Consider the following 12,341-nt stretch of genomic DNA (forward strand, 5'->3'; position numbering starts at 1 on the left):
GATCTGTTGTTGGGCAAACTCAACTCTTCTGCTGAGGGGGCACGACTGGAGAGGACACTAGCAATGTAGCCCCTACTACACCCAGGCTGAACAGGGGAATGGTGCAGACCCTAGAGTGAGTCAGATTCTGGTTCTGTGCTCACCTCTAATTAATGCTGCACCTTTGGGCAGGTCTGTTTGCCTCTGGGCCTCAGTTTCTCCATCTGTAACAGGAAGACATTCCTCCACCTCTGTGAAGAGCTTGAGCTCAAATGGATGTGAAATGCTAAATGTTGCTTTTAGCAAGACTCCTGCCTGGCTCACCAGCCATTTTGAACCCAGGACCTCAAGCACCAAAGCCCAGTTTTCTAGCAGCTCTCTCAGAAGTACTGAGTCCATGCTGCTGGGAGCAGTAGCAGAGAGATTTGTGAATTAGGAATGTTCCACACCCACTAGGCCTATAGCCAAAGCAGCGTTGATGTGCGCAGCAGTTCTATGTTGCCACCATTGTTAAGTGACAAGTGGTGGGGATTGGATCTAGGATCTCTGCTATAAAGGTCTCTCTTCCTTGGCATGCATTAATCCAGTAGCAGATACAAGCAAAGGATAGGCCCAGTGTTTAGGGCACTAGCCTAGGACTTGGAGACCCCCCACAGTTCAACTCCCTTACCTGCCACAGCCTCCTCGTGTGATCTTAGGCAAGTCCCTTAGTCCGTGCCTCAGTTCCTCCCACCTGTACAATAGGGATAAACAGCATGGCCCTACCTCACAGGGGTGCGTGAGGATCAAATACTGTAGCATCTGAGCTTCTCAGTCAATTTTAATTGGGAGTCATAGAATACTGGATAAACGCCTTCCGTGGCCCTATTAGAGGACCAGCCCCTCACTGGTTTGTCTTACCCTGGCACTTGCCTCCAGCCAGTTCTGAAGGAGCAACTCCACTTTCCTCAGATACACACTTTAAAAACTTTATTTATATAAAAAAATCATTTTGTTTTAAAAGCATTACAAGAGCGCGCGCAGGAATCAGACAAAGAACAGGTTCCCCGCACCCCACAACAAGGGGTGCAGAAGAGAGCAAAATAGTCAGTTATTGGTTCCCCGCTGCAGGTGCTAAAGCAGTCTGTGGGGGAAAGGAGGAGTTTTTGGTTCATCTGGAATTAAAAAAGGAATTAGTGTTTTACATACATAAGAGTTAGACCCCAGAAAGACAGCTTGGATTTGTACTTCAGTTCTTTCCAAGGGAAAGAGGCTGGAAGCAACAAAGGTGGGGTTAGAGAGGCACAGATCTCCCAGCCCAGACCTTCTCCCTTGTGTAGTGCATGCACAGTGGGGGGAAAATGAGAATCCCATTTGAGCACACTAGACTAGAGCAATCCAAGTCCAGTTTGTGGCCTTAAGGGGAGGCTTACAGTTGCCCTGTATGCAGAAGAGGGGCTAGGAACGTCTTCCATGGGGAGGCAAAGACACACCCCCTTCATCAGAGCACCCATGGTTTCCCCTTCCACCTGGCTGAATGGGGTGGGGAGGCCAAGACCACTTGAAGCTTCCCAGTCTCAGCAGGCAATCCCATTATGTGCAGGCTGACAATGCTCTCCCTTCCCCACCTCACTCCAATGAGGATTTAGGTAGGAAAGAGAAGCCCCTACTTATCCCCACAACCCAAACATTCCTGGGAATCCAGCTACCCCTTGTGTCCAGGGGAGGTATCAACACAGTAAGGCCAGAACCCCAAGTGGGGAGGAGAGCAGAAGCTAGTCTATGCCAGAGATCCCCAACTCCTTGAATCCAAAAACACGTCTCCTCCTCTACCAGGCGAGCGGGCCTATGAGTTGGAAGAAACTGTTTCACAGTGGCAAAGAAAGGCACGTGTCGAGAGATCGACAGACACTGCTACATTTACCCGATGTGTATGGGATGGGGATAGTAGTTCCAAGCCAGTTTTTGCTTCCTATCACCACCCCTCCCAATCCATCACCCCCCTCCTCCCGGCATACCCAAAGCCATGGCACCTCTCAGACTTAGGACAGTTAACGAAACAGTGCATTTCTTAAAAAACCCAACACCCTCTTCCCATCGGAGAGCCAGCCCTGCCCCTGCTACATACCACGATCTTCTCCCTCACATCCCTCGCCACTGTCTCCCAAGCTGGCTCCTCTCTCATACCTGCCCCTGAACAACCCATCCGGATGAACACTCACCCAGGCCCCCCTACAGAGTAGGAAGCAAAGTGATCCAATCCCCACCCTTGCACATCCATTTACACACGTCTCCTCCCCCAGATAAGAGGCAATAGGCCAACCAAACAGAAGTCCACTCAGGACAGACTTCCCCACAACCACCATCTGGCATCCAAATGCAATCAATCATGAGACAGGAGTATTACGATTTCCCCCTCCCCCTCCCAGCAACTGCCAGTCCCTACCCCTCCCATCACCACTGCCTGGAATGTTCCTGTATTCCCAGCATCCTTTGTTGCAAAGTGATCACACACAAAAATATATTCTATAGGCTAAGAGGCAGCGGTGGACTTGGATCCCTGCCTCCAGGAGCAGAGCTGATGTCTCTTAAAGGAAAAGCAATCCCAGTACAACAGGGCTCCACTGAGATCCACCTTGCGCTGTGAGTGCAGCAGGAGATTGTGGTGTTAGAGGAGGAGTTCCTTGAAGAGCCTGCCTTAGTCGCTCCAGTGAGATCCCTCAGAAGTATTTGGTCTGCAGGAGTTGCTCTTGGAAGGAAAGATAAAAAGGCGTCCAAGGATCGAGGGGCAGCCGTCTACAGAAGGGAGTGAGGGGGCCCTGTCCGGATGTCCCCCACCCCCAGGCAGAAGGGGTGTAGAGGGCCAATCATTTGGCTGGGTAGTTGGCACAAAGAGTCCAGCAAAAGTAAGGTAAAAATCAGTCCATTCCACCACAAAGAAAGAGTTGTATATAACATACTATAAACCCAAACTGAGCGGAGGCAGGGAGGAGACTAGATCTTCTGCTGTGGAGAGAGGGAGAGAGAGGAGAAAAGGTTAGCACCAGGGGGGAGGAGTTGTCATCAAGCAGGAGCACAATGCACACCAAGCAAAACAAATCAAGGTAGATTATGGTCACGGATCAGCAAGTGATTGGGATCTGGAATAGAGTATGATTTGACTGGCCAAGCACCACTAGATTGCCCAAGAAGGTTATCCTCCAGCTTCCTGGTGTACATGAACAGGAGACTCAAAGGGAGTCTGGAACATACCATAGGGGGATAAGCCAACAGATCGTCATCCTCCTCATGCAGGGAATCCTGCCTTTCATCCTCCTGCAGACACGCATTGTTAGTGGGGTTTGGGGAAGGATGCAAGACACAGGAAGGGGAAAAGGGACGCTGAGCTTGATGGGTTGAGGGGGAAGACAGGGACTGTCCAGGCAGCAGATAGGGCAGAGGAGTAAAGCAGAGTTATCTGACACAGCCTGGGTTCTCTCCTTGGCTCCTTCCAACACAGAGGCCAACAAGTATCCCTCTTCCAGTTTGCCTGTCCTGACCACCTAGGTCCAGAGCCCTTCCCTCCCCATCTGCCCCAGGTTTCTGGGATTCAGGAGAGCAGAGTAGAAGTAGCAGGGGACTAAGGAGACTCGAGAGGGGTAGCAGGTCTTACCATCAACGGTGCTCCCTTCAGCGGCTCCATGTCGCCCAGGTCTCCAGACCGGTCTAGGGTCCTATTGTGGTCTCTCTCCTCCAGTGTGGTGTAGTTGTTGTCTGGATTAGGAGGACACATGGCAAGTGAGACAGACCCCTCCAACTAGCAGCTGGGAGCTTAGGCTGCATGAAGCTGGTAGTGCCGGTCAAGAGCTATTGACAAGGATTTTCCTGACCCTTTACACATTCCCTCCCTCTCCAGTGTTAGCTCAGATCTAAGCAGCAGGACATGTTCTAGGCAGATCCCCACATTCTCTAGTCTGTGTGTCTGTGCCATAAGCCAGCTGCCAGTTTCTTACCTGGTCCCATGTTGCTCATCTGGATCTCCTCTCGGGAGGATTTCTTATCTAGAGGGAAAGGACGGGAGTTTCAGACACCACCCTCAAGGGTACTCACCCAGCCAGGCAAACTCTCAGGCAGCAGATAAGCTGGTTCATTGTTTGGGCTCACTCAGGCAGGCAAGAATTACCTAAACCTGCAGTGAAGTCAGCTGGTTCACAAACCCAATGCAAGATGCTATAGGGCCTTTACAAACACCAGCTACGTTCTCAGCCTAACCCATGGACTGTAAGTTCGCTCAACACCTCCGACAACGTCTGTGCTCCAAACAGCTCCCAGTGAAACCACCAAGAGTGAGGTGCAGAGTCAGCTCTTGGAACACCGAGCCCACTAACTGCACTGGACAACATGTTGGGTTTTGCAGCAAGAGCAACTGAAGCAATCTGAACATAGGGGGTCAGCAGGTCTGACTGGACTGGTGAGGGCTGCACGGCGGTCTACAGGGCGCGACATACCTGCTTTTTGGTTCCTGTCAATGAGGGGCAAGGTGCTGTCATCGAACGAGTTACCTCCCTGGCTCCGAGAGGCATTGTTTAGATTCACCTGAAACAGGAGAGGGGCCTGTAACATCCATGACCCCACACATCCCAGTTGCCAGATCACACACACACAGGTCCCTTAGCCTGCCACACCAAGATACTAGGCCTCTACAGCTGGAGCTCAGCAATAGCAGAATCTGGACTGATCCAAGTGTGCTGCCCCCTAGCGTCTGAAGGCCTGAAGAGAGGTCAAGCCCATCCCAGGGAAGGCTGGGTGCCATCAGGGGCTCGTTCACCTGCACATCTACCAATGTGATATATGCCATCATGTGCCAGCAATGCCCCTCTGCCATGTACATTGGCCAAACCGGACAGTCTCTACGCAAAAGAATTAATGGACACAAATCTGACATCAGGAATCAAAATACTCAAAAACCAGTGGGAGAACACTTTAACCTGTCTGGTCATTCAGTGACAGACCTGCGGGTGGCTATATTACAACAGAAAAACTTCAAAAACAGACTCCAACGAGAGACTGCTGAGCTAGAATTGATATGCAAACTAGACACAATCAACTCCGGTTTGAATAAGGACTGGGAATGGCTGAGCCATTACAAACATTGACTCTATCTCCCCTTGTAAGTATTCTCACACGTCTTATCAAACTGTCTGTACTCGGCTAGCTTGATTATCACTTCAAAGGTTTTTTTTCTCTTAATTAATTGGCCTCTCAGAGTTGGTAAGACAACTCCCACCTGTTTATGCTCTCTGTATGTGTGTATATATATCTCCTCAATATATGTTCCATTCTATATGCATCCGAAGAAGTGGGCTGTAGTCCACGAAAGCTTATGCTCTAATAAATTTGTTAGTCTCTAAGGTGCCACAAGTACTCCTGTTCTTCTTTTTGCTGACAGGAGAGGTTCAATATGCAGTGGAAGACAGGATTTGGCCTGGTGAATAAGCTTCTTTGCATTTTGACTCTTCTGCAAGGAGCTGTGAGAATAGCCGTCTATCAAGGGGGAAGTTTAGTGCCATCTAGGAACTTGCATGTGTATGTGGGATCCAGTATCTGAGCACCTCAGATACCGATCTCACACGAATCACGAAGCCCCATGGAAAGGCAGGACGTGCCCATCCCCATCTATCAAATGGGAACCTGACAGGGATTAAAGCCAGAATTCTAAGATCCGTTCCTAGAAGAGTAGCCAGATTGTGCGGAGTTCTCAGCACCCAGCAGTAGCTATTGAAAACAAGAACCTTCCCAGCCACACTGAGAATGGGAGCTGCTGGCTTCCAAGTTACTGGCCCCACATGACTTGCCGAAGGTCACACAAGGAGAGCTGGGAACTGAACCCAGATGTCCAGAGTCCCAGGCCAGCGCCTTAGCCACAGGATGGCCTTCCTCTTCAGGATTTTATATAAACACAGCTAGGATTTTGGCCCAGCATGAGGCAGCAGGGCTACTGGGTGCACCAGGAGGGCAGGGCTTGCTTGTGTCCAGAAGGCTGGCCACTGCTCATCAGCAACAGGGAAGGAGTCTAAACATGAAGCATTATTAGGAACATGCTAAAAGGTCCAGTGGAGTTCCAAATACGAACCTTGTCTCTCCCCACCCTCTGAAAGCCAATGACCCCTCACCAACAATCTCCCAGTCACCTCAGGTACCTGGAAATCAGATTTCTTCCATCCTTCCTTCTCCAGTGGCTTCCGCAGTTCCTTATACCCCCAAATCGTTTGCAAGACAAGGGCAGCAGCTCGGACTTCCCTCTCTGATCTGTTCCTGGAAAGAGCAAGACAAGAATGTGAAGATGCAGTACGGGGTAATATCCAGTCCCCTCTGAGTCATGCATGAAAAGACAGACGGTGAGGAGAAAGGGGGCAGGAAGTCTGACAAAATTCCAGCATATCCTTCCCCTGGGACACACCTACCCAGATTTGTTGATCAGCACCAGCTTCTCGATGCCTTGAGTCTCACGCAGTTTTTTGGCGGCCTCCAGATTGTCCACAATGACCTCATTGATGGTGTTCAGGATCGACACCACCGTGTCCTCAGACAGGTTCTTGGCTGGGGTCTGCTGCCCGCCTGGCAGGTTCTTCACTAGGTTGGGAATGGCATGTTTACCTGGAGTGGGGGCAGGTGGGAGAATCAGGTCAGTCACAACTGGATCAGAAGGCATGAGGAACACTAAGCAGCCAGATGAATTGGGAGAGCCACGCAGGACGGAAGATGAGTCAAGAGGATCATCAGGGATGGACAGAAGTGTTTGGTCATTCTTGGTTCTGATGCCTTTCCCCCTCCCTCCACAAAGCCTACTAGAGGCATTCTGGAAGATAGCACAGCACCCCCTGCCTCATGTTAGACGCGATTGGGGTCAGAGGAATGGAACAGAAGTCTGCAGTTTCCAGAGGAACGAGGGGCATCACAGTACCCTTGAGGTGGCAAGAGCAACAAGCAAGAACCATGACAACTCCTGGCTGATGCAGAGACAAGACATGCTCTCTGAGTGGAGTGCAGTGGGGGGTGGGGCAGGGGAGCAGCTACAGAGCAGACATTGCCTCAACAGCTCTTACCTATCAGTTCTTTGTTGCGGGAATCCACTGCCAGGTTACGCAAGGCGCCGGATGCTGCTTTCACCACCCGCTCACTGTCGTGGGTCAGGAGGTCTGCGACAGCAGAGAGCCCCTTTTCCTGGCGCAGCGCCGAACGGATGTACCGGCCGTACTGCGGGGGGGACGAGAGCAGGGTGCCACAGGGTTACAAGAGAAGGCAGATGACCAGTTCCCCATTGACAGCATTATGCCTTCCCCCCCTTCCATCTCTAGGGCTGCCACCCAGCCCCATACATGCTTCCACTGAGTCACTCCCTCCCTCCCCCAACACTAAGTAAGGAGGGTCCTTCCCAGGAGGCCTACAGGAATCATCCCACCCAAGCAGTCTGGTATTGAACAGCCAACACTAGATGCTACCAAGGTGGGCAATGCGCCCCAAAAGCCTAATCAATGCAATACTACAACCGAACAGAAGTGTCCATTATGGCGCTTCTCACACCTTCATCTGACACAGCTAGTCTGACCACATCAGAGACAGGATACACTGCTAGAGAGACCATTGCCGGACATTTGTATTACAGGGAGCATGGCAGAGGGCTCAACCAACTCAGGAGTCCACTGTGCTAGACATGGGGCAAGGGACAGTTCCCGTCCCAGAGAGAGTTTGAGCCAAGAATACAATCCACTATGCAGTTATGGGCAACTCAACCGTGGACTAGAGAAAGTTGCATTTAATGCTGGGTCAACAGTGTGAAAAAGGAAAGCAGAGGCTCCCCAAGAAGCTAGGCCCCATAATAATAAGCTGTTATTCAGACCGCTTGCACAGCACATGCAAGACGCTGCTTCAAAGGCACAGATAACTAGCTTAGCTGGCCTTCGGCATCTGACTCACAGCTGTGGGACTCAAGATTAAAGACACTACGCACCCCTTTGTGGGACACACAAGTAGTTGTGGATGCTCCACGGGTTGGTGCATCCCTGTGCCGCAGATCGGAGATTTTAGGTAGCAGTGCTTGGTTGGGGCATGCGCACGCAGCAGCTGTCTCGCGGTGTCATTGGCGCCTCTTGTAGCGCGCACACAACCCGACCCCCCTCCATTCCTTCACCACCGAAGAGTCAGATACCAAAAACCCCGAAGCAGAGGGGAGGAGGGTGGGCAGTGGAGTATCCACAAGGGGACGCATCTTGAAGAACTACCGTTATTGCACAAGGTGAGTAAACTACTTCTTCGAATAGTAGCCCTGTGGGTGCTCCACAGTGCCCCCCTGTGGATGGTAGGGGCTTCGGAGTTACCATGCTCTCAACCACTACACATGTAAGGCCAACTATGGTGTCTGACATAGCACCATGGGTGCTGGCATAGTGTTTAGCAAAGGTGTGCTCTGATGCCCAGGTGGCAGCTCTATATATCTATTAAGGGGACATTGTTTAGGAAGGCTATTGATGTAGCCATAGCAAGTGTAGAATGAGATCTGATGCCTGAGGGATGCTCTTTATTGTGTAGTTGGTAGCAGATTCAGATACAGGTGGAGATCCATTTAGCTAGTCTCTGGGTCGATATTGCACAACCCTTCGATTGTTCTGTTGTGGATATAAAGAGTCTAGGTGACTTCCAGAAGGGTTTGGTTCTGTCTAAATAGAATGCTACGGCTCACCTGACATCCAGTGCGTGGAGGGCAGCCTCCTGAGAATCCCTGTGTGGTTTAGGGTAGAATGAGGGTAAGTATCATTTGCTTTATGTGGAAGGATGTAGCTACTTTCGGCAATAATTTCAGGTGAGGTCGTAGCATGATTGTGTCTTTGGTGACTACAGCGTAGGGAGGTTCAACCATCAGTGCCCCTATTTTGCTGACTTTTCTGGTTGATGTGATAGCCACCAGAAACACGACCTTCACTGACATATGTAGGAGAGAGCAGGTTGCTAGTGGCTCAAAGGGCGGTCTGGTGAGACATTTGAGTACATGATTCAGGTCCCATGGTGGTGTAGGTTGTCGGACTTCTGGATACATGTTCTGTATACCCACTAGGAAGCATCTCGTAATTGGATGAGCGAAGGCCGACGTCCCCTCGGTCTTATTGTGAAAGGCTGTAACAGCTGCTAGATGTAATTTAATTGAGCTTATGGTCAAGACAGATTCTTTGAATTCTAATATAGTAGATAGAGGCGCCGTGACCAAATCGGTTTGTTTTTGTTGGCACCACATCAAGAATCTCTTCCACTTCTGGAGGCAAGTATTTCTAGTGGTAGATAGAGTGAAACAGAGATTACTAAACAGCAGACTTTCTGAACAGTCTAGTTCTCCATTTTGAAACCACGTAGGAGCAATGCTTGAGCTGGAACTTCTCTGGATTGGGATGGAGTGTTTGGCCCTTTTTCTGTGACAGAAGATCCCCCATAAGGCAAGTGTGTGTGTGGCACACACTGCCAGGCGCAGCAGGTAGGGGAAATCAAGTCTGAGCCAGGTGGGGACAATCAGGATGTGTGCTCGGTTGGTCCGTATCTTGTCAATCAGTCGCGAGATTAAAGGTATCGGCAGGAATGCATACAGGAGTGATGTGTTCCACAATATGAGGAAGGCATCCCCTAACAATTTGGGTGTTAGACCTGCTCTGGAGCAGAAGAGAGGGCACTATTGGTTAGCCCCATTTCTGGAATATCATTGAGGACATTCATGTATTTCCCATTTGTGTTCCTCTCAGAAGTGTCTGCTTAGTGTATCTGCTGTTGTGTTCCAGCACCCCGGTTGGTAAGATTGCCGTGATGTTTACGTTGTTGCGGATACACCAATTCCATAAGTTCAGGGCTTCTGTGCATAGAGAGTGGGAGCAAGCTCCTCCTTGTCAATTGATATAGAGCATGCATGTGATGTTGTCTGTTAGTATGTGAATTGATTTGTTCTGTAGGATTGGCAGGAAGTCACGGCATGCGTTGTGTACTGCTCTGAGCTCTAGGAGGAAGATGTGAAGTTCAGTTTCCATCACCGACCATAGAATATCAGTGTTGGAAGGGACCTCAGGAGGTCATCTAGTCCAACCCCCTGCTCAAAGCAGGGCCAATCCCCAGGCAGATTTTTACCCCAGTTCCCTAAATGGCCCCCTCAAGGATTGCACTCACAACCCTGGGTTTAGCAGGCCAATGCTCAAATCACTGAGCAATCCCTCCCCCCCACTTGCCCTATACGATGTGGTGGTCCAAATGAGCGCCCCAACCTATCAGGGATGCATCTATCGTGATAGTGAGTGATGGAAGGTCCTATTGAAAGGTGATGCCCATACAAACATTTTCTCGTTTCATCCACCAGTGTAAAGATGTGAGGACCTTTGGAGGCAATGTGACTCTTTTGCTTAGGTTGTGTTTGCTGGGCATATACACAGTGCTCAGCCAGCCCTAAAGACAGCGCGTGCCTTATGACAAAAGTTGTGCCCCCCATATGTCCCAGGAGCTGAAGGCAAGTCCTCACAGATTTTTGTGGACTCTGTGATCGTGGAAATGAGTGTTCATTGTCATGAACCTGTGGTTTGGTAGTATTGCCTTGGTTTGTACTGAGTCGAGGTAGGTGCCTATGAACTCCAGGTGTTGTGTCGGGGTTAGAGTAGATTTCTTTGAATTTATCTGCAACCCAGCTTGTGGAACAGCTCTATGGTTATTTGTACCATGTGTGTCGCCTCCTCCCAGGTCATACCTTTCAATAGGCAGTCATCCAAGTACGGGAAGATCAGCACCCCTCTGTGTTGTAAGTGTGCAGCTACGACCGCGAGTGTTTTTGAAAAAAAACTCGAGGGGCAGCGGAGAGGCCGAAGGGTAGGACTCTGTATTGGTAGTGGTTGGATCCTCCTGTGAACCTCAAGAATCGTCTGTGGGCCAGACGTATGGTGATATGAAAATATGCATCTTGAAGGTCAAGGGCTGAAAACCAGTCCCCCTGTGTAGTGCTGGTATGATTGTGGCTAATGTGACCATTTTGAACTGCGGTTGTGGACAAATTTGTTTACCTTCCGGAGATCTAAGATGGGTTTCCATCCACTGCTTTTCTTTTTGGTGAGGAAATAGTTTGTGTAGTAACCCTTCCCTTCGTATTGATGTGGAACTTGTTCCACAGCACCCAGATACAGGAGATACAACAGGAAGTGGACTAGGAGGTGCTCGTGAGAGGGGTCTCTGAAGAGGTACAGGGAAAGGGGGAGAGTGGGTGGTATGGAAAGGAACGGGAGAGCATAACCAGATCTTATGATCTCCAGTACCCATTGGTCCATTGTTATAGCTGTCAAAGTGGTAAAATGGGTGTAAGCAGTGGCGAGAGTGTCCGATAGCGCTTAGTCTGGGGGAGGTCATTCAGACTCTTGACCAAGACTTCAAAATTGAGGTTTGGTAATGGATGATTGAGAAGACTGGGCCTGATGTTGCGGGGCTCTGTCCGAGGATGTTGTTTATTCTGATTATGGTCAAAATGCCACTGTTGTTGGGGGTGAAAAGACGCGTCTTTTTCTTTGATATGGTGTGTATCGGCATAGTTTGTTAGGTAGGGTGTATAGGCCTAAGGTACGTAATGTGGCCTGAGCGTCCTTTATTGTATGTAAACCTCATCTGTTTTTAGAGTAGAAGAGCTTTTCGCTGTCAAAAGGAAGGTCTTCACCTTCAGCTGTAGTTCTTTCAGGATTCCCAATGCCTGCGACAAGGATGCTCTGCGCATCACTACCGCTGTGGCAGTTGTTTGTGAGGCTGTGTCTGCCACATCCATTGAGGCCTGTAGAGCTGTGCGAGCTGTTATTTGTCCCTTGGTCATGATGGCCTTGAGCGGGGGACGTTTGTCTTCAGGAAGATCCTTCAAGAATTCCTGCAGTTTGCCATAATTAGAGAAGTCATAATTTGCCAAGAGGGCAGAATAGTTCACCACCCTGAATTGGAGTGGGGCTGAGGAGTATATTTTACGACCAAAGAGGTCTAATCTTTTATGTTCCTTGTCCTGTGTGGAACAGAACTGGGGTTGCTTGCTGCGGTGATTGACAGCTTCCACCACTAGGGAGTTGGGCTGTGGGCAGGTGGAAGAGAAAGTCCATGCCTTTAGCTAGGACGAAGTACTTTTTGTCAGCCCTTTTACTGGTAGGTGGTGCTGATGCAGGTGCCTGCCATATGGCCTCCGCAGGCTCCATTATGGCTTCATTAATGGGGAGAGCAATCTTGGCTGCAAATCCTCCAACCATCCGCCTCAGCCGTTTGTGCAGTTTCTCTTGTACCTCCTCTAGTGTGATCTCCTGGCTGACTGCCACCCTGTTTCGGGAGGTTGAAGCTCCCGAAGGTTTTGGCAGGCTGAGAATTGC

The 12,341-nt window shown here is 50.0% G+C and overlaps 1 protein-coding gene across 13 annotated transcripts in view; it reads right to left on the reverse strand.

Moving 5' to 3' along the window:
- Window positions 1–933: 933 nt before the first annotated feature.
- CTNND1 (catenin delta 1) overlaps window positions 934–12,341 on the reverse strand; it is a 56,975-nt gene continuing 45,567 nt past the window's right edge. For 5 of the 13 annotated variants that reach the window (XM_024108305.3, XM_065591291.1, XM_065591294.1 and 2 more), the window contains 8 exons: window positions 7,044–7,194; window positions 6,402–6,594; window positions 6,138–6,252; window positions 4,446–4,533; window positions 3,951–3,998; window positions 3,611–3,711; window positions 3,211–3,273; window positions 934–2,964 (listed from right to left, as the gene is read on the reverse strand). In XM_024108305.3, coding sequence (XP_023964073.3) covers window positions 2,953–2,964; window positions 3,211–3,273; window positions 3,611–3,711; window positions 3,951–3,998; window positions 4,446–4,533; window positions 6,138–6,252; window positions 6,402–6,594; window positions 7,044–7,194 — 771 coding nt within the window. In that variant the 3' untranslated portion in view covers window positions 934–2,952. The remainder of the gene's footprint in view (window positions 2,965–3,210; window positions 3,274–3,610; window positions 3,712–3,950; window positions 3,999–4,445; window positions 4,534–6,137; window positions 6,253–6,401; window positions 6,595–7,043; window positions 7,195–12,341) is intronic. The other 8 variants (XM_065591297.1, XM_065591301.1, XM_065591298.1 and 5 more) reach the window with 3 other exon arrangements.

Source organism: Chrysemys picta, chromosome 4, assembly GCF_011386835.1.
Source record: "Chrysemys picta bellii isolate R12L10 chromosome 4, ASM1138683v2, whole genome shotgun sequence".
Classification (NCBI taxonomy): Eukaryota; Metazoa; Chordata; order Testudines; family Emydidae; genus Chrysemys; species Chrysemys picta.